At 37.1% G+C, this 18,942-nt stretch overlaps 1 protein-coding gene across 1 annotated transcript in view; it reads right to left on the bottom strand.

Moving 5' to 3' along the window:
• GRM5 (glutamate metabotropic receptor 5) overlaps positions 1 to 18,942 on the bottom strand; it is a 447,722-nt gene that overhangs the window by 275,414 nt on the left and 153,366 nt on the right. The window contains exon 2 of the mRNA XM_059708191.1: positions 12,964 to 13,213. Coding sequence (XP_059564174.1) covers positions 12,964 to 13,213 — 250 coding nt within the window. The remainder of the gene's footprint in view (positions 1 to 12,963; positions 13,214 to 18,942) is intronic.

Genomic DNA, 18,942 nt, shown 5'->3' with positions numbered 1-18,942 from the left:
AGGTGTCCTTCTGTGACTCGTGGAGTACATTATAACAGTTTTACATGATGAATTTGGGTTTAATTTGTGAAAAACAGGGAGGTCATCCTAAGGAGAAGACTGTGTGGGTGATACTGTGAACCAGGTATCTCTGGGGAATTAGGAGAATTTTGATGTAAGAAAGGTGAAGGCTTGGACATGGTAGGAGAGGTGTAGAAGTGTATCAGTTCAGATACTTAGGTGGCATGCACTGGCACAGATTTATACTTTGGTTATAGATTTCACCTGTTTTAATTGCACACATATTACTAGTTGCATAAATATTTTAAATCTCACCTCTGTGTATAATGGGAAATCATTGTCAAGTTTGGCCATATGTTGAATCACCATGTATGTCAAATTTGAGATTTGAATATGAAAACAAAAGGGAGTGAACTAAGATTATTATGCAGAAGGATTAAATAATTAAATTAGTTTTTTTAAGAAAAATAACTCTCAGGAAAATGGAGAAGATGGATGGAGGGAGAAAGATAGGATGAATTTTTAATCCATGCCCATCAATTCAATTTGGCAAATGAGAGAAGAAAATAAACTTTATTAGAAAGATGAATATTTACACACAAACAGTATACTCCTTGCTAAATTTAGCACACTCCCTTAGTTTAGAAAAAAACCCAATCACTCAGGACTGACTAAAGAGGCATTGCAAATGTACTGTAGTTCCAATTACTTTGAACATTATGTTCCAGGATGCTAAAATCACAAAATGCTTCTTTGTTCTTGGTCTCCTTTCCACTAATAAACACAACACTCAAACTTGCCCCCCTAACTTCAACCTATACCCCTAGAACTGTCTGATCCAATAACCCAATTGGAGCCTTAAAACCTCAGGAGAAATGAAAAGAAAATGGAGTTTATGTGCAAACCATGACTACTGCTGAATAAATATTCAAATCATAAGTTCTAATATGTTGTGTAAGTTGAGCCATAGTCACATATAAAAAAATAATCTAGGTCAGGGGTCAACAAACTTATTTTGAAAAGGACCAGATCGTGAATATTTTAGGATTTATCAAACATTTGGTCTCCGTTCCAACTTCTACTCACTTTTACCATCATAGCCCAAAGGCAGTCATAGATATTTTATAATAAAACTTTATTTAAAAAAAACAGGGAGTGAGCTGGAGTTGGCCTATGAGCCATAACTTATCAGCACTGCTTTTAGAATGATTTATCACAATGTCCTCCAATTTAAAGAAACATGTATTTAAGACATTCATGACATCAAATCATACTAGTCTTCCAGAAAACAATGAAAGAACAAATGAATTTCACCTTGTTTCACCACAGAACAATATTCTGTGTTTGCCTTTGTTTCTTCACAGATGTTTGATCATTCTTCTAAAGTAACTTTTATGTTTTCTCTTTCCTGAAACCTAAATTTTATCATTGTGTTTTCAGGGAAAATAATAATGCAGACTGACTAATTTGTCTCATCATTGAATTTTTCTGATTGATAGAATATTGGATTGCTTCAAGGTTTTATTTATCTTACTTTAAAAAAAGAAGAAATCTCCCTTTCAGAATCATCTTTAATTACTATATTCCTTTAATAAGGATTGTCTATTTTAGTAATATATAAATATTGATATTTTATGCTATAAGGATCTAATTTATTATTGAAATTAAGGATTATAAAAAATGTAGTTGACCATAGTATTTAAAATACAGGCTATCTTCCAATGCCTTCTCTGCCATTTACTGCCTGTGTAATATTGAGTAATTAAGTTGTCTTTTTGTGCCTCTGTTTCCTCAGCAATAAAATGAGGTTATAATAACAGCTTTCAAATAGGATTGCTGTAGAAAACTCAATGAATTTAATACATAAAAACCCACCATTTAGGTGCTTGCTACACAAAGAAAATAATACCTATTATTAACATCATCCATTTGCTTTTACATTTTATCTAAACAAATATTAGAAGTGCAATCAGTCTTAAAGCTACCAGAAGCCTTTGAGATGCAATGCCTCTAAAACACAAACCCCAGTCCTAGAAGAAGCCCTTGATGTCATCTGTGGGTGTCATCCCTCACCCAGGAAACCTTCTCTGTCCAAAACCATCCAGGCCCTTGGTTCTTCTTCTGGGCATTTCCACTTGTCAGATCCATAGCACCATTCAATGCAACTGGTTTCACCTAAATTTCAGCAGCACATCTGGTGAGCATGGTGACACTGATGAGAGAAGTAATGTCTCGGAGCTTCATGGTCTTCATTGGTAAGTTCAAGTTAATATTATCTATGTGTTTCAGAAGGGACTTGTGAGAAATAGAATATATCTTATTCTTCACATTTTATCAGGAGAGTTTCAGAGATTTCCACTCTCCAGGAGGGAAAAGCATGAAAAGAAAACACATAACTTTTCTCCACTATTTACCTCCCTCATTTCCCAGGAATGAGTGACTTATCTGTCTGGTGACACCAGAGAGTTGAGCATGTGTGACTCAGCTTCTACTTTATCAGAGCAGTCTGCCCTCTGAACCTAAGATTTTTCCTATTGTCATTCTGAAAGCCATCTTTGAAAGCAGGAAAGTCCTGCTGTTGCCCAGCCCTACCTATCACTCTGGGGTTGGAGACAGCATTTGGGTCACAGATCAAAGACTTTGATTAGTGGCTATGTATTAATCTCCTTGACTCACTTTTTCTATTGTGTTTTGTGCGTGCGTGTTTTAAATTTGAGGACAAGGTTGTTAATCAACCTTTAAAACCTGAACAACATAATGGCCTGGGTTGACTTCTGGGTTCTTTGTTCTGTTGCATTGGTCTATATGTCTGTTCCTGTGCCAGTACCAGGCAGTTTTGAGAACAGTGGCTTTGTAATATAGTTTGATATCTGGTATTGTGACCCTCCAAGTTTGTTCTCAGGATTGCTGTGGCTACTTGGGGTCTTTTTTTGATTACAAATGAATTTTTAGAGAGTTTGTTCTAGGTCTGTGAAATATGCCATTGGTATTTTACTGGGGATTGCATTGAACCTATGGATTGATTTGGGTAGTATGGACATTTTAGTGATGTTGATTCTACCAATCCATGAACACTGTATATTCTTCCATTTGTTTATGTTTTCCTCTATTTCTTTTTCCAATGTCCTGTAGTTTTCTGAATACAGGTCTTTTATCTCCTTAGTTAAGTTTATTCCTAGGTATCTTAATTTTTTTGGTGCAATGGTAAATGGGTAAATATTTTTTTAGTTTCTCTTTCTGTGAGTTCATTTTGGTGTCTAAAAATGCTATATATTTCTGGGTATTAATTTTGTATCCTGCTACATTGCTGAATTCATTATTAAGTCTAGTAGTTTTTTGATGGAGTCTTTAGGGTTTTCTATATACAATATCATGTTTCCTGTGAATAATGACAGTTTTACTTCTTCTTTTCCAAAGCCTTTGGATGCCTTTTATTTCTTCTTCTTGTCTGATCGCTATGGCTAGCACTTCCAGGACTATGTCGAACAGGAGTGATGAGAGTGGGCATCTCTGTCTTGTTCCTGCTCTTAGGGGAAATAGTTTTAGTTTTTGCCCATTGAGTATGATATTGGCTGTAGGTTAGTCATATATGGCTTTTGTTATGTTGAGGTATGATCCCTCTATTCCCACTTTGCTGAGATTTTTTTTTTTTTTATCAAGAAAGGGTGTTGGATTTTGTCAAATGCTTTTTCTGCATCAATTGATATGATTATGTGGTTTTTGTTTCTCAATTTGTTTATGTGATGTATCATGTTTATTGATTTGTAGATATTGTACCAGCCTTGCATCCCCAGAATAAATCTGACTTGGTCATGGTGTATGATCTTTCTAATGTAATGCTGGACCTGATTTGCTAGAAAGGAGGCAAGAGCCTAGAGTGGAGTCAAGACAGTCCTTTTAATGAATGGTGTTGGGAAAATTGGATAGATGCAAAAAATCTATCCATGCAAAAAATAAATAAAACTAGAACACTAATTTACATGATACACAAAAATAAACTCAAAATGGATAAAGGACTTAAATGTAAGATGGGAAACCATAAAAAGTATTAGAAGAATCCATGGGCAGCAAAATATCAGACATATGTTGTAGCAATATCTTTACTGATACACCTCCTAAAACAATGAAAACTAAGGAGAAAATAAACAAATAGGACTACATCAAAATAAAAAGCTTCTGCACAGCAAAAGAAATCATCAACAAAACAACAAAAGAGCCCACTGAACGGGAGAATATATTTGCCGATGCTATCTCTGGTAGGGGTTGAATCTCCAAAATTTATAGGGAACTCATACAGCTTAACAAAAGGAAGGTAAACAATCCAATCAAAAAGTGGACAAAGGATCTAAATATACACTTTTCTAAAGAGGGCATAAGGAAGGACAAGAGACATGAAAACATGCTCAAAGTCACTAATCATCTGAGAAATACAATCAAAATGACAATGAGGTACCATTTTACACCTGTCAGAATGGCTATCATCAACAAATCAACAAACAACAAGTGTTGGAGAGGATGTGGAGAAAAAGGAACCCTTCTGCACTGCTGGTGGGAATGCAGACTGGTGCAGCCACTATGGAGAACAGTATGGAGTTACCTCAAAAAATTAAAAATGGAACTCCCATTTGACCCAGTAATCCCACTTCATGAATATATCCCAAGAAATCAGAAACACCAATTAGAGAGGATATATACACCCCTATGTTCATAGCAGCACAATTTATAATAGCTAGGATTTGGAAACAGCCTAAGTGCCCATCAGCAGGTGAGTGGATTAAAAAATAGTGGTACATCTACACAATGGAATACTACACTGCTGTAAAAAAGAAAGAACTCTTATAATTTGCAACAGCATAGATGGAACTGGAGAGCATTATGCTAAGCTAAATAAGCCAGTTGAAGAAAGATAAATATCACATGATCTCACTCATTTGTGGAATATAATAAACAAAAATAGATCCAGAGACATAGAAGCATCAAATAGACTGTTGAACTTCAGAGGGAAGACAGGATAGGGTGGGGGGGGAGGTAAGAGATCAACCAAAGGACTTGTATGCGTGCATATAAGCAAAACCAATGGACAAAGACAGTAGAGGGATGAAGGCATGTGCTGGGGGGTGGAAGCAGCCAGGGAGAGGTCAATGGAGGAAAAAGGAGACATATGTAATACTTTAAACAATAAAACATTTAAATTAAAAAAGAACACCTAACAACAATGAGAATTCATTACATTATCGATGTGACAGTACAGGTACAAATGTTAAATTTGTTATTTTAAGAGTATTTCTTCATTATAGTATAGACAGATCTTCCTTTCTCCCCATTGGTTATAACAGACAAAGTAAAATAAAGTAAAAATAATATATAAAAACACTTATTAACAGTGCAGTTTTCTTGGTTCTCCAATCTCTACTGACTTCTCAACCTAGCGCCTCCTGCAATACATACACACACACACACACACCCTTCTTGCCTCCAAATTTAAAAAGAAAAGAGAGACTATCAAGTGAGTTTCCCATTCAAAGACTTTTAAACATATCCTCCTTCACCCCTGGTACATTTTTTATTTTGTTCCAATTCTGGAGTTGACTTCCTCAGCTTGTTCCCTCCACATATGCTTTGCCACCCATTCCCCACATTTGGGGAGAGGGATTATACTGTTAATTGTACCCCCTCATTTATTATTTTTTTCTATCCTACCTGGATCCTAAAATTAAACAACCAATTAATAAACCTCTGTGGCTGGCCTCTACTTGCAATATACGAATCCTATGAGTCGTTAAAGAAAAATGTGAAGAAAATAACTAAAAGATAAAGTTTGGCATTGTTCAAAATGCCATAAATAAAATTAGAATTAAATGACAAGAGAAAAAATATTTGTTACACATGTCAATGAACTACTTTTCTTAAGTTATAAAGTGCTTTTATGAAAATCAGCAATTTTCACCTGGTATGCAACAAGAATTTTTTTAATATATATTTTTATTGATTTCAGAGAGGAAGGGAGACAGAGAGAGAGAGATAGAAACATCAATGATGAGAGAGCATCATCAGCTGCCTCCTGCACACCCCCTACTGGGGATTGAGCCCACAGCCCACAACCCAGGCATGTGCCCTGACTGGGAATCAAACTGTGACTTCCTGGCTCCTAGATCACTGCTCAACTGCTGAGCCACACCAGCCAGGCTGCCACAAGAATTTTTAAAATATGCAATACCTGACTGTTTAGTCATGGGCACTGACCTCTTTTCCCTTAGGTTGTCAAATAAAAAAATGACAACAGCCAACACAACAATAACCATCCAGTGTGAATGAATCAAAATTATACCTATTTCTGTCAGATGGGCAAAATATTTTTTGGTGTGCCGTAGATTTTTAGTAATTAATTTACATATGCCATGAGATGAAAAAGGCTGAAAATCAATGAAGTAATTCACTAAGAAAAATAACCAGGAAAAAAATGGACTAAATGCATGATTTGGTGACTTGTAAAAAATATAAATATATATCACTTATTGACATATGAAAGACATACAATTTCAATCATGAATGAAGAACTACAAATTAAAAAATGATGCCAATTTCACCTGTAAGATTAGCAAATGCCAAATAATTTAATATTACTCTATGTTATTACAGATGTGGAAGTAAAGATGCTTTTCATTTTATAACTTTGTTCCCCATTTAAATTATTTCTTTATTATCATAAATTACATTTTTGGAAAAAAGTAAAATATTATGTTAAGAAATCTTTCTCTTGACTTGATTTTAACTCAAGATAAAGTTTTATCATTCTCCATCCCTTATTAGATTGATGTCACAAAACAGTGGCTTTAATGCCATGAGTTCATTTCTACCTGTACTCACCTATTAGCTACTTTATCCTGAATCTGCTTTTATTTCTCCATGCAGCCATCTATTGCTAAATCATTAATTACTTCCAGTTCAACAAATGCAAAGACCTGTTCAGTATTATTTCCACTTACTTGCCTAGAATCATTTGACAGTGGTGGTCTCATCTTTAATCACTCTCTCCCATTGGCTGGATGACAGGGCACTCTCTGAGTTTTCCTTCTATATCTCCAGATTTTCCTCTCCCTCTCTTCTTTTCATAGTTAATCTTTTCTCCAACCATTAAGTATTGAGGTTCCTCAAAGTTAACTTCTACAACTTTCTCTTTTAATTGTACACACCTATGTCTTCCCTTAGTACATCTGAAATAGCAAGATAACTCATTATTTTTTATTTACAGCCTATATATCTCTTTTGAGCTCCAGATTCAGATATTCTTCTACTTTACTTTTATATTTAAAGTGCACATTAGGTTAACTTATTCAAAACTGATCTTATATCTCCTGTCTATCTCATACATTATTTCCCTACAATTGTCTTCATTTCACTAAAGGTACCATCATTCAAGCTGTTATACAGCATAAGAAACTAGGAGTCATCCTTGATTTTTCCCCTCCTCCTCCACAGTATCCAACATATCAGCAGCTCCTACATTTATTTTTTCAACTTAAGTTATACATAATATACAATAAGTTGAACATATTTAATGTATACATTTTGACAAGTTTGAATAAACCCCTACTACATCTCCACAGACAAGGTAATAAGCATATTTTCATTAATAAGTAGTTCTTGGTCTGCCACCTTTTCATCACCCACCATGTCTTAGTCAATAAGCATAATTTCTGTTAGGGACACCGATACCCTGTATCTGCCTTAACTCTTCTATCCATAATCCACATCCCAGAATTATCTTTTGGAAATTCACAGCTATCATATTTTAGCCCCCCCCAAATAAATTCTTACCCAATAATGGAATAAGTATCAAAATACTGCAAGGCTGAAATATTGTCTCCTAGGCCCCTCTCCAAATTTTTCACCCATGCTCTCCTTACTCTGTGCTCAACCCATATGGTTCAGAAAATTTTGCATATCATTCTAGGCATATATATCTAAACAGCTGCCATTTTACAGAATGAACATTATATAAGTAGTCTGTTCTTCCCAACTCACTGTAGATAAGCAATAAGACAATTGCAGGCAAAATGGGCATGGTTTGGCTGACTTATTTGCATTATGAATTCATTACAAAATCTCAACAATTTTCAAGGCATTTACTAAGCTCATTTAATTTTCAAAATATAACCGAACACAGAAAGAACAAACAAAAATAAAAGTAAACTGAGCTTATCCTAAGTGTGAAAACATTTATGTTGCTAAAAATCATCTCATTTGTGAATATATATTCTTTTCTCATAGCTTGACTTCTAGATTCTAAGATACATCCATCCAAGTGAAATCGGGGGTGGGGATAAGAAACTGGCATGGTCTTGCCCAGTCAGTCATTCACCCTTTTTGAGTCTCAATTTTTCCCCCTATAAAATGGGGATATTAATATCAAGCTCAAAGTCATCTAAAACTTGAAATACCAAGTATTCTCAGAGCATTTAATTGGTGTTTTTCTGTCTCTGTCTCTCCTCACTTTCCTTTCATTTCCTCTCATCTCCTCTCATCATCACCTATTCTTACTTCCTCCCTTGCTCTCATTCCCTCCCTCCTTGTCTCCCCACATATATAAGAATTCAAGAAAATAGCTTTGTTTTACATAACAATTAAATGACAGTAAGTGGCCCCATGGAACACAAGTATACTTGTTTTCAAATTGTTTTAATTTGAAATAAATACTCTGGCACTATACAACAATAAAGACTAATGTCTACTTCTGGTTAATAGCTACAATCATTGTTTTACTAGAACAATTATTTGTAATTCTACCCACAAATATATTCATTACAATAAGCGCTTGTCCTTTCCATTTTGAGAAATATTGATGTAGCGTGACATCCTACTAAGAAATACCAGGTATAATTCCCAAGTATATTTGAATTCAAGTATATTTTCTCTTATGGCTTGGTAACAATCATCAAATTAAAGAACAGAGAATCTTCATTCAAATAGATAAACAGTTTCAGTTAATCTTAGACAAGAAAAAGTGATCTTTACCTAGTTAATTTGCTAAAAATTGGTCCTTGTTTCCAAGTTCATATTTAAGTCTACAGTTCATAAATAATATATCTCAAATAACATTTTCTGAGGTCAATAACTAAAACACTGTGTCCATTCTGAAAAAAATAAGTCCCTTTAGAAATGTCATTTTTGTTTAGATTATTGATCCCATCCTGTTGGCAGAGCCAAAGTGTTTAGCAAGACTATTTCAGGGACCTGGAACGGACACTTCTATTGGCAGTGAGACAGCAGATTACCCAGATCTCAAATGAGAAGACACAGTGGCCAGGTCTACATCACTCTAACATTCGACTGACGTGCAGCACAGATGGTGAGATATGTTGATGGATGAGGTTGTCTTAATCAGTAGAGTTATCTTAGTCCAGCCAAACATTTTAGTTGAATGACCTATTAAAATTGGCTGTGCCAAGGCCACTGGAGAGATTTATAAGTAAATAAATTCGTTAAATGTCAGATTCTCTAAACATTTATGAATATATATTCTTTTCTCATAGCTTGACTTCTAGTTTCTAAGAAAGATCCATCCAAGTGAAATTGAGGGTGGGGAAAGGAACACAAGTATAGAGTGGGAAAGGAGGAAGTATAGGGATTGGGAGAATATATGCAAACAAAATGATCTCAAAATACTAACAGGAATTTTTTAGGGGGGAACATTAGTTTAAAAAGGCTAACTTAAATTTGAATTATGTAGGATAGTTTCCTTATACATCAGTATCTATGAAGAACTGAAAATTTGCTAACAGTTTATAACTTCTCCCCTATATTTATTCTATAGGACAAGCTAATAGAAAAAAGCATTGGATTAAGGGTCATGGTAATTGGGTTCTTGTATAACCTTCACCATGGCATCCAAACTTTTGGAGTACCAGTTTTCTCGACTTATAAAATGAGAGTGAGTAGATGGTCTAAATTCTCTCTTACAACTACTAAATTTTGCTTTTCAGCTCACTACCCCAGACCTCCAATTTTATGATCAGGAATACTTTAAAGTTACTGAGAAGCAGTAAAACACAATGCTAAGTACTCAGTCTCTAGAGTTACACAGACTTATTTTAATTTTATCTTTATCACATACATGTATATGGCCTTCATATCATTATTACTCAGTATTTATTGAGTTTTGAGGTCATCTATAAAATGGAGATAATAGTATTCAACATGCAAGTTGTTCTTAGATTTATTTTGCTTTAATCGCACTTATTGCCTTTTATTTAACTTGTCTGTAATGTCCATAAGAGTAGTGATTGTTGTCTGTTTTAGTCACTGTTGTATCCCAGTATCTTAACACAGAGTAAAGGCACTCAATATTTGTCAAATGAATAATTAAACAAAGTTCTGAGCATAATGCTGGGTATATAGCATTTGTAAATGACCCTATAAATGGTTTTATTAACACCCAGAGTGTCACTTCACTATGAAGAAACAGGAATGAAAGCAGTAAAAATGCTTCAAAGAGAAGAGGAAGGGGACTGAAGACCATGCTGTTGTTTTCAATTATTTGAAAGAGTATCATATGTTACTTTCCAAAAAAATAATATGATACAATGGGTGGAGACTTCAGGGAGTTATTTATTAATTCAGAGTAAGGAAGGCTTTTCTAAAAAATTGCTCAAAGATGAAATGAACTGGTGCTCAAGTCAATGTTCAATTCTTATCAGCCAATCAATGACTGTATTAAGAAATCTAATTAAAGGTTATCAAACTATCACCTTATGCATGAAATAATTTGAAGAGAAGTTGTTATAAATAGCATATACAGAATAAATTTTAAAAACATAGGAAATACTGAATTATTTCCTTATGGTGCTGTTGACAATAAAAATACAGATGGAAAACAACAAATAAAGTATCAATCAATTTTCTTTGTGTACACGCAATCAAAAAACATTTAGTCATTGACAAATTAGGGCTGAAAACAAATGCTGTTGATTTGTCTTATTGATGTTGGCCAAAAAGCAGATAGGGGGCACAAAATCCCCTATTCCCTATCAGAAAGGCAGGATTGTTTAAGGCCAGCTTTTTCTTTCCTGTTCTTTTACCCCAGTTGCAACACTGCAATTTGGAATTTAAAAATACTGGCAGTGGAAATGTCCTGGGTTGTATGGAACTAACTGTTGCATCACTCTTGCCAACTGGGAACGATTTTAGATAAAAATGCATGACACTGATGAAAAAGGAATCTCACTCAATATCACTTTTATGAAGGATAGTATCCTCACATTAAAATAGTGCCATCAATCTACTGCCATCAGGTCAGACAGAAAAGAACTAGGTACATAAAGTGGCAATCATAAAATATAGCCAAGCAGGATCTATGTCTGATCACAGAAGGTCATTTAAGCATTTGGAAAAACAAAGGAACCATGTTGTTTTTTTATTGATTTGTTTTGGAGAGAGAGAGAAAGAGAAAGAGAAAGAGAAAGAGAAAGAGAGAGAGAGAGAGAGAGAGAGAGAGAGAGAGAGAGAGAGAGAGAGAGAGAAAGGGAGTACAGCATCAATTGGCTGCCTCCTCCAAGCCTCCTAGTGAGGATCAAGCCCAAAACAGCAAAGTCGAGCTTGTGCCCTGACTGGTAACCGAACCAGCAACCTTCCTTTCAGTGCACAGGATGACGCCCAACCAACTAAGCCACACCAGCCAGGGCCATGTTTTCTGTTTTATTATTTTTAAATAAAAATAAATAATTTTTATTATTATCAAAAATTAATCACAAGTGAGTTGGCTTTCTATTTTGGACAGTCATATTGAGGATGATGCAGTGGTTCAGACAGTTTTCAATAATCTTTAAATTAGTCATCTGCAGAAAAAAGATATGTGATCACATAATAACTTTTCCAAGGTATAGAACAGTGAACTGCACTCACACATTCAAGCTATGGTGTCATCTGACTGATGGCAATAGTTAATTTTATGTGAAAACTTGCCTGGGCCATGAGGTGTCCAGACATTTATTTGGCCAAACATTATTCTGGGTTTGTCTATAAGGGTGTTTCTAGATGATATTAACATTTGTATTCATAGACTGAATGATGCAGATTTTTCTCCCTAATGTGAGTGGGCCTCATCCAACCAATGGAAGATCTGAATGAAACAAAAAAGCTAAGTCAGAGGGAACTCTGCCTGTGTGCCCACATGAATTAGGACATTGGTCTTTTCTGTTCTTCACACTTGAACTGAAACATTGTCTCTGCTGGTCTCAGGGCTGCCAGCTTTGGGACCAGAACTACAATATTGGCTCACCTGGGTCTTGTGATATATATACTAGCACTCACACTATCATTTCTGTTTCTCTGAAGAGCCCTAATACACTGGCTCAACATCAGCAGGGAATGAACTGAGTTGTGCCAATCAAGTGGATTATCCAGACAATTAAAGTCAATCCTATAGGAGTTAATCTTTTAGAAACTTGTCTGGTAGCAATGTGGGTAACCGGGCAATGTAATAACACTTTTGTTATATAAAATAATGAGGCAATTTTCCAACGCTTCTAAATATTAGTTTTGTAAGCAATTCCTTGCTTTCAAACCCCAAATTCTATGATTCTATTATTATAAAACAAGCTTATGTAGCCATTCTCAAAATCAATTTCAAAAGCAACAGCAAAAAGTTTCAAATGCGTTTACTTCCCAAGGGAACTATGCAAGCATTTAGGAATCCATCTCGTTTCCTTACAGTCACTTTTTGGAGGACTTACGTACTCATCTTCTCTACGCGTTTATTCCTGTTATCCTCATTCATCAGCACATGGCCTACCTACTTATTTTCCATGATTATTTCCAGGCTCTGGTGTTTTATATTTAAACTCTATTTCTACGACACAGATTAAGCTTCCAAAGCAACTATCCTTGTGGACCTGATGATAAACTTTGATGCTGCCGAATTCCTGGTATTACCTCCTCCGTGTGAATTTTCTTATTGTCACTCACCTTCCCAGAAGCAGAAATTCTCCAGCTAGACCGAGGCGCCTCATGGCCATCAGCAGTCCTCGCACGGTCATGCCCTCACAGAAGCAGGCTACAACCCGGGCCTTGGGCAAGTGACTCCTGAGCTTCGTCAGCAGCTTGTCGAAGCTCTGCTCTCCCGCGTTGCTGTAGATTTTGTAAGAGTGAGCAATGCAAATTCCTTCCTTGGCTGACATATCTTTGAAAGCTTCCATTCCGCTTTCTCCATAGTTGCCTGTGTGAAGACAGATAAGCAGAAGGGGAGTGAAATGGGAGTGTTGGGTTCATTGGTACAATTAGAAGGCAGACGTGCTGGGAGGTTGAAGGTTACTTGGGAGTCTTGGATTTGTAACCTGAAGACCTGAATGAGTTTTTGCTTTTACTGACTTGTTCATTTGGAGCAATTTACAATAAAACAACATTATATATATTCATTGAACTTTTTCTAAATCCTCACTCAAGGATATGCTTTTATTTATTTAAGAGATAGAGAGAAATGTGTGTGTGTGAGACACACACAGAGAAAGAGAGAGAGAGAGAAAGAGGTGTGAGAGAAACATCGATTAGTTGCCTCCTGTATGCGCCCTGAGTGGGGATCGAACCCGCAGTCTGGGTATGTGCCTGACCAGAATTTCAACCTGAAACCTTTTATTTTTTTATTTTTTTAAAATATATTTTATTGATTTTTTAACAGAGAGCAAGGGAGAGGGATAGAGAGTTAGAAACATCGATCAGCTGCCTCCTGCACACCTCCTACTGGGGATGTGCCCGCAACCAAGGTACATGCCCTTGACCGGAATCAAACCTGGGACCTTTCAGTCCACAGGCCGAAGTTCTATCCACTGAGCCAAACCGGTTAGGGCAAACCTGAAACCTTTTAGTGTAAAGGACAATGTTCCAACCAACTGAGTCACTCGAGTAGGGCTTCACTGAACTTTTAAAAATTTTTCACTGAGATAGAGAATAATATTAAAAGTACAATTCAGCTCCCCTTTGATACAAAAAAAGCTTATATTCTAGTGTGAGGTGATGAGATATATTTATCTATTTTTTTCTTCTATATTACTTCCCTTTGCTTCTCATTGTATAACCATATCACCTCAGTGATTAGTGTATGTATACACACACACACACACATTCACATTGAGTGGCCAGATTATTATGACCACCCCATCAGTACTTCGTTGGGCCACCTTTTTCCATCAATACTGCAGCGATTCTTCTTGGCATTGACTCCACGAGATGTTGAAAGGTGATGCAAGGAATCTGACACCATGCCTGATAAATAGTACTGTGAGATTTGATGGTTGTAGAACCAGCTGCCTGGTGGCTCTTTTAACTTTGTCCCACAAATGCTCAACTGGATTGAGATCTGGTGATTGTGGGGGCCACCTAAGCAAGGTAAAGTCTCCCTCATGTTCTTGAAACCACTCCTGCACAATACAAGCACCATGGTATTGCACATTGTCTTGTTGGAAGAAGCCATCTCCATTGGGATATGCCATCAACATGATAGGATGAACTTGATCAGCAACAATATTTAGGTATGTTGTGCTATTCAGATGTTTATAACGATCTGGCCCTCTAGCAACTTCAGCAGAAAATTATAGCTAATTTGCCTACAAATGTCAGGTGGTCATAATAATCTGGCCATTCAGTGTATATATATGTTATAGATGATGTACAAATATTTTATGGCGTATTATATTTTAGATTATGCATATTTTATTAATAATCATAAGAATTTGTGGTTTTTGTCCCAACTGAAAAATTCAGATCCTTGAGATTTTAGTAATGTCATAGTTAAATGTATAAGCTTATGAAAAGCATTTAAAGTTTCATTCTATACAATCATAGGAAAGTTAGCTATATTAGGGAATAATTGAAAATTTCTGAAAAATGTAGGGGCTAAGGATTGTTGGCAGTCTTTTAAAATTAACAGAAAATGGGGATCAATATCGACTATCGACTATTTGCTAGGAAGTGTAAGACCTTTATATATATGATTGCATTTTACTTTCACATTAATATTTTGAGCTATGCATATGACCTCCATGCTACAGATGAAAAACCAGGTGAAGCAGTTAGGTTTATATTTCCCAGAGTTTCACGTGCGGTAGGTGGAAGGCTGCACTCCATCCACAGATCTAAGAGTAAAGATTCTGCTCCCTGCATTCTTCTATGGCTGACTTATAAGAGAGTCAGAAACCCAATTATATCTGCATTTCCCTTTCCCATTTAAATGCTTCAATTTTAGATACTTTTTTGAGCCTTTTAAGGCTCTATAGCTCATACTGGGCTCATTTTCTGAGTTTTCAAGAAATTAGATGGGTGAGGGGCATTGATTTGAAGAATACAGGAGACTATTATGTGATCCAAGCTGAGGGAAGTATAAAGATGCAACTGGCCTAACAATCAACCATACCTAGGAACTGGAATGAATAAGAGAGTATAAGGCATTCATTTGCATAGGTTTCACTATATGACTATATTAGAGATAACGTATCAATAACTATACCTGTACAACATTTTTAATTTTGGAAAGTCAGTCCATATATATTACCTCACTGCTCCTCACACCTAGTCTGTGACAAAGGTAATATTATTTTTCCCTCTCAGCAGATAAATTTGAAGTCACATTTAGCAAGTAGGTGGCAGAGTCTTGGTTTGAACACATATCTTCTCCCTCCTAGGCTTATATGTGCTCCACAGGTACCTTCTACTAAGCAGATACTTGAAGTTAAGGTTGGATTTTTGTGCAGTTTTACAGGGCAAAGTAGAACAGGCTGTCTTAAGTCCCATCTAAAAATGCCAGAGGGCCAGCTGTACCTTTCCTTCTCCAGAAATAAAGCAACAAGAACCCTCTATGATGATGGCAGGTGGGCAATGTAGTTATTTTGCAATTAAGAAAGTTTAAAGGGCTCTCTCTGAAAAATGTGCCAAGGGGCCTAAATTACTAGTTTTACACTAATCTGAGTAACCTATTTTCTGATTTATTTTTAGCCAATTCTGTTTTTAACTGACTGCCTTGAACTTAACGTTTTGATTAATGCTGGGGCATTTGCATAAATAATTTAAATTTAGATATATAGCAATTGTGATGACATCAATGAACATTCTCAATACATTCACAGTTAAAACAAGAAACCATACCCAACAAATTCATAATCTTTATCTCCTCTCCTAAAAGCTTTGTTTTAACATTGTTTTCGTTTATACAGAAAGTTACATGGAAGCAGCTTGTGTATAGGGAGGGAACTTAGTTATTAGGAAGATAAGAGTTCTAATTCAGCTTGAACAGTCTCTCTAAATCTCCGTTTTTCTCTCCTGAAAATCAGAGATAACACTGCTTAACATATGGGCATTTTGTGTATTACATTTAACATATAATAGCTGACAAGTAGCCTGAACCCAATCAATTGCACCCATTGGGATTATAAAAAAAATATTCTAGGCATAAACTGCTCTCTCCTGGGACATCTAAAACAAATAATATGGCAAATGGCATTAGCACTGAACATTAGACTAAAGGAAACATGATTTTATCTGATCAAAGCCCAAGTAGTATACTTTAAAATTGAAATGGAAAACAGTCTTAACAGATGTGAGACATAAAAATTCTGAAGAGTAATAAGAAGCCCATTGAATGCTGGGGATTAAAAATAGGAATAGGTGATAGAGGAGTGTGTGGACGTGTGTGGTGTGTGGGTATGAGCTAGGGACAGTTAGATTCTGCAGGTCTTCTAAGGGGCTGCTAAACCGGTCAGTCTTAGGCGGCGGAGTCCCGCTCCCTGCGCGGACACTCCTGGGCGGCCAGCACAGGCAGGGCGACCACGCCATCTTGGGAAACAGAGCTGCTTAAGACTAGGATCCTGGCCTCAGCACCACCCAGTCTGATCTCAGACGCATACCAGGACCCTGCAGCCACTGGGGACAGAGACCTGCGACCACAGCTACAGACCTGTGGACACCAAAAGTTCAGAAATCCCCACAGCAGATCCGTGAGTAACAGAGCCCATCCCTCCTTCCCGCAGGCTTGGGGGCAGCGCCAGAGTAACTAATTGATAGACCCACCCCTTGCAGGGGCCTCAGCACTCCAGGAGCTTTAGCCTGGAAGTGCACGGAGCACCTTGGAACTGATCCTACTCGCACTGCCGGCTTCTGAGCCCTGGGCTGGGAGCAAACGCGGGAACCCCAGGAACTGAGCCTAGACACACTGCCGGCTCTGAGCCCTGGGCTGGGAGCAATCACGTGAACCCCGGGAATTTGTCCCACGTATCACAGGCCCAGGGACCCCGATTCTCTGGGCAGGAGGCAGCACCAAGCACCAGTGACTTGACTGTGTTTCTTTTCACCTGTGTCTGAGATCCTGATTTCCTGTGCATTCATACTAAGAGCCAGTGACTCCAATTCCTGGTGCAAGGGCACACAGGGACCCTGATTCTCAAGGCAAGGTCCTGCGAAGCAACAGAAACTCTGATACTGGATTCTGGGGAACTCTGACTCCTGGCGCACGCTAGGGGGCTCTGGTTTTCAACACGCTTCAGGGGGGTCTCTGTTTCAGCACGGTGCAGGCAGGGTCCCTGATTCTAAGGGCGCGTACGAGGCCACATTGAGTGCTGACAACACTGACTCTGAGCGAGCCTGGTTCCCACCAACCCACAACAACTACACATCTTAGTGTCAGAGCTCTTCATTGACACTCGGGTGGTGGGAGGCTCCTACTGCACACGGCCCAGGCCCATGCAACTCGACGTTTGAACCATCAGGAGATAATCAGAATGAAGAGACGAAACAACACCCAGAGGAAAGACAATGAGGAGTCACCAAGAAAGGACATTAATGAAGTTGAAGCATGCAACATGACAGAAAAAGAATTCAGAATAATGGTTGTACAATTCATTCACCGGATGGATGAGAAAATCAACAACCTATGCAAGAATCAGGAAGAAATGAAAAGTGATATAGCTACAATCAAAAACACCATGGAAAGTTTCAACAGCAGACTAGAAGAAGCAGAGGACCAAATTAGTGAATTAGAAGATAAGGCAGAGAAACAAGCTCAATCTGAACAGCAACTGGAGAAAAAAATTAAAAAGCAGGAGGAGAGCCTAAGGGAGCTTCGGGACAACATGAAACGAAGTAACATACGCATAATAGGGCTGCAAGAACGACAAGAAGAGCAGCAAGGATTAGAAAATCTATTTGAAGAAATAATGTCAGAAAACTTCCCAGATATGGGGAAGAAAAAAGTTATACAAGTACAGAGAGCCCCAGGAAAGATAAACCCCAAAAGACCCACACCAAGACACGTCATAATAATGATGGCAAATGTACAAGACAAAGACAGAATCTTAAAGGCTGCAAGAGAGAAACAGAGAGTTACCTACAAAGGATCCCCCATCAGATTATCAAATGATTTTTCAACAGAAACACATCAGGCCAGAAAAGAATGGACAGAAATTTACAAAGTGATGCAAAGCAAAGGGCTGAATCCAAGAATACTCTATCCAGCAAGGCTATCATTCAAAATTGAAGGGGAAATAAGAAGCTTCACAGACAAAAAAAGGCTAAGGGAGTTTATCACCACCAAGCCAGCAATGCAAGAAATGCTAAAGGGACTGGTGTAAAAAGAACTAAAAAGCCCAGAAAGAAAGCAGCCACACACAAAAAAACAAAAAACAAAAAACAAAACAAAACAAAAAACACAGAAATGGCTACAAACAAGTACCTTTCAATAATAACTTTAAACGTAAATGGACTAAATGGTCCAATCAAAAGACATCAAGTGGCTGAATGGATAAAAAAAACATGACCCATATATTTGCTGTCTACAAGAGACCCACCTCATTAGAAGGGACTCACACAGACTGAAAGTGAAGGGATGGAAAAATATCTTTCAGGCAAATGGAAATGAAAAAAAAGCTAGGGTAGCAATACTTATATCAGACAAAATAGACCTCA

This window comes from Myotis daubentonii, chromosome 9, assembly GCF_963259705.1.
Source record: "Myotis daubentonii chromosome 9, mMyoDau2.1, whole genome shotgun sequence".
Classification (NCBI taxonomy): domain Eukaryota; kingdom Metazoa; phylum Chordata; class Mammalia; order Chiroptera; family Vespertilionidae; genus Myotis; species Myotis daubentonii.
Note: the sequence above shows the minus strand (reverse complement) of the source record. Positions and strands in the feature narration are given on the sequence as shown.